Source organism: Semicossyphus pulcher, unplaced genomic scaffold (assembly GCF_022749685.1).
Source record: "Semicossyphus pulcher isolate SPU_LCO1_2020_fin unplaced genomic scaffold, fSemPul1.0.p SCAF_17, whole genome shotgun sequence".
NCBI classification, from domain to species: Eukaryota; Metazoa; Chordata; class Actinopteri; order Labriformes; family Labridae; genus Semicossyphus; species Semicossyphus pulcher.
Window position 1 is genome coordinate 6827501 of NW_027211681.1, and position 2474 is coordinate 6829974.

Sequence of the window (2474 nt, forward strand, 5' to 3'; positions counted from 1 at the left end):
CCACAGAGGAATGATCCGACATGTGCACGAGTACTTGTGTGTTCTGTAGACCTGATAAATGACATTTGCATTAAGTTACTTTCCCCCTGTGGAATGGAAAATTCCCGGGGAACGACATATTCTATCATCCTGCGGTTTGTGTGATATTTTCCAAATTGAATATGTAAATAGCTACAGCCTTTTTAATGGCTATCATAATGCTTTCTCATTTGTAGTCGCATGGTTGGACCGTGCTGATAAACACAGCAACCAGAACCTCACATAAATCAGCTTTCTTTTTGCACGTGTGTAGCCTCTATCAATCACAGGAAGTGAGCTGTTTTAATGTTGACAACTGGAACTTACCGACACGTTACAGCGCTACATGATTTGCACTCTCCAGGAAAAAAAAAAAACAGGCTCTCTCCCAAGCTCCGAGCTGCCTCCGTTTTCCCCGCCTCAACAGCAGATCTGATGCACGGGATCAAAACAGAGCCGTTTTGAATTCTGCATGAATAAATCATTCACTTCTGTCTATCTCACTTCACTTCACGTGGTGTCTTTTCTTCTCTCTGTTGTCCGTCTCTGCAGGAGTTCGAGAAGAGGAAGATGTTGTAAATTGTGCAAGAAGGCATCTCGACCTTTTACCCCCCCGCCCTGAAAATGAGACGAACAGCCGGATTGTGGAGGTGGATGTGCTCATACAGTAGCTGTAAACCCTGATTAATTCAACCACGATGCGCACACAGTGTTTATATTGTAATTTCTGCCATGAACTTGTACCTTGCTCACAAGGAAAGAATAAAGCAGAGTGTCTTACTGGTATTCTAAAGAACTCATTGTACACAGTGTAAAAGCTTTATAGATTTTTGTTTCTTCCTCCACACAATGTCGACGGCTGAAGGAAGGATGCCATGGTAACCTCGGTGATCTGTTTCGTTCTGTAATGCTCCTGCTGTAATCCATCACTCTTTTCACTGGCTGTCCAGCTAAATAAGAAATATTTCTCATATCACCTTCCTGCTGTGTTTGTTTTTATGCTTTCATCAAACAGATGTAGTCTCATTATCGAGTGAACTCGTCCGTCCACAGTTTTCACTTAACATGAACGTACTACTTCACGTGCAAGAAGCAAACAGACGGGGATATAAGGATATGATTGTACAGGCTCCTTCAGCTCAGCCTGTGCCAGTTACAGCTTGTATGCTCAGAATCAATTACCAGGAGAGGAGGTAGGAGGAAGGTGCTGTCATACCAGAGATCTTGATGTGAAGAGTTAATAAAAATAACCTTCTTCTGTTCTTCTCGGTTACGTTGCTTGACGTGAGAATTCAAACCATCTGCTCTCCGCCATGATTACAATTTGTAAAAAGACAGCAGAGTAGATCAGTCGAGTTAAAAACCAGGATGCTTTTCTAGCTTCTAGCTTTGTCATTTTTATTTAACCTCCTCTGTTTCAGTAGAAGCTCCTCTACAACAGAACAAGGGTTTGTTATTGTGAGGCAGGAGGCAGTGGTGCAAAAAAACTTTGACCTTATCGACCCTTGAGCTTAAAAACAGACGTTTAGCAAAGAGTTCAAAGTTCAAACTGCAGAAGAATGAAGCAAAAATCGATGAAGTCAGGAAAAGTATCTTGGCCGCAAAGAAAGTTTCAAGGAGGATAATGTCAGCAGGCTGTAAGCTAGTGGTAGGTGCTTTCAACATTTTGTGACCTACACATACATAAGTAAAAACACTGACTGTTAATGTTAATAACAGGATAATCTGGGTAACATAAGGACCAAAGATTTGCTCCCTTAGCAACATTTTTATTCCCCTCAGTTCAAATCCAGATTTAATGATGTTCAATGCTGAGAATAAAAAGCCATAGATTAATTAACAGTTAAAGTGCTAACCTCGAAGATCTCTGTTTCGTTCTCTTTGGCGGCACCTATGGCGATAAACGGTTATTGCAGGAGCACACTTCCCAGATATCCAGACAGTGTCGCATGTGTGACGTCCACGGTTGGCTCCGGTTGTAACTCTTGGATTTTCCTTACTACCGGGGGTCCATAATAATAAAAGCTTTCATCAGTTGTCCATATGCCCAATCACCGTTGTGTTACCTCATTCGGCGATAGATAGTGACATGAAACTCTTCAAGATTACGCTTTAACTGAAGGAAAAAACTGGACAGCTATTATGACTTTAATAGTTCTGGCATTTTCACAGCTTGCTAGCATAAAGTTCATCACTGAACATCAAGGACGACATGTTTTGAAAAGAGTCACAGGTGAATTTAGCCGTAACATTTAATGGTTTGATCCTGCATGTAGTTGTTTGTTTCAAAAGTGAAGAAGATTTAATGCCTTTCTTATCTTCTTTGATTGATAGAAGGATATCCTAAATTGATAAAATGACTAATTTTATTTTGTTAACTTAAGTTAGCTCTAAAATGTCAAATCTGCATCGCTCCAAAATATTCCACTATGTCATCTTCAATGTCTATTTTACTA

The 2474-nt window shown here is 40.4% G+C and overlaps 1 protein-coding gene across 1 annotated transcript in view; it reads left to right on the forward strand.

The window, feature by feature from the left end:
- The window catches only part of suclg1 (succinate-CoA ligase GDP/ADP-forming subunit alph), a 28035-nt gene extending 27041 nt beyond the window's left edge, over positions 1 to 994 (forward strand). Inside the window, exon 9 of the mRNA XM_069665949.1 lies at positions 571 to 994. Coding sequence (XP_069522050.1) covers positions 571 to 597 — 27 coding nt within the window. The 3' untranslated portion in view covers positions 598 to 994. The remainder of the gene's footprint in view (positions 1 to 570) is intronic.
- Positions 995 to 2474: the final 1480 nt, after the last annotated feature.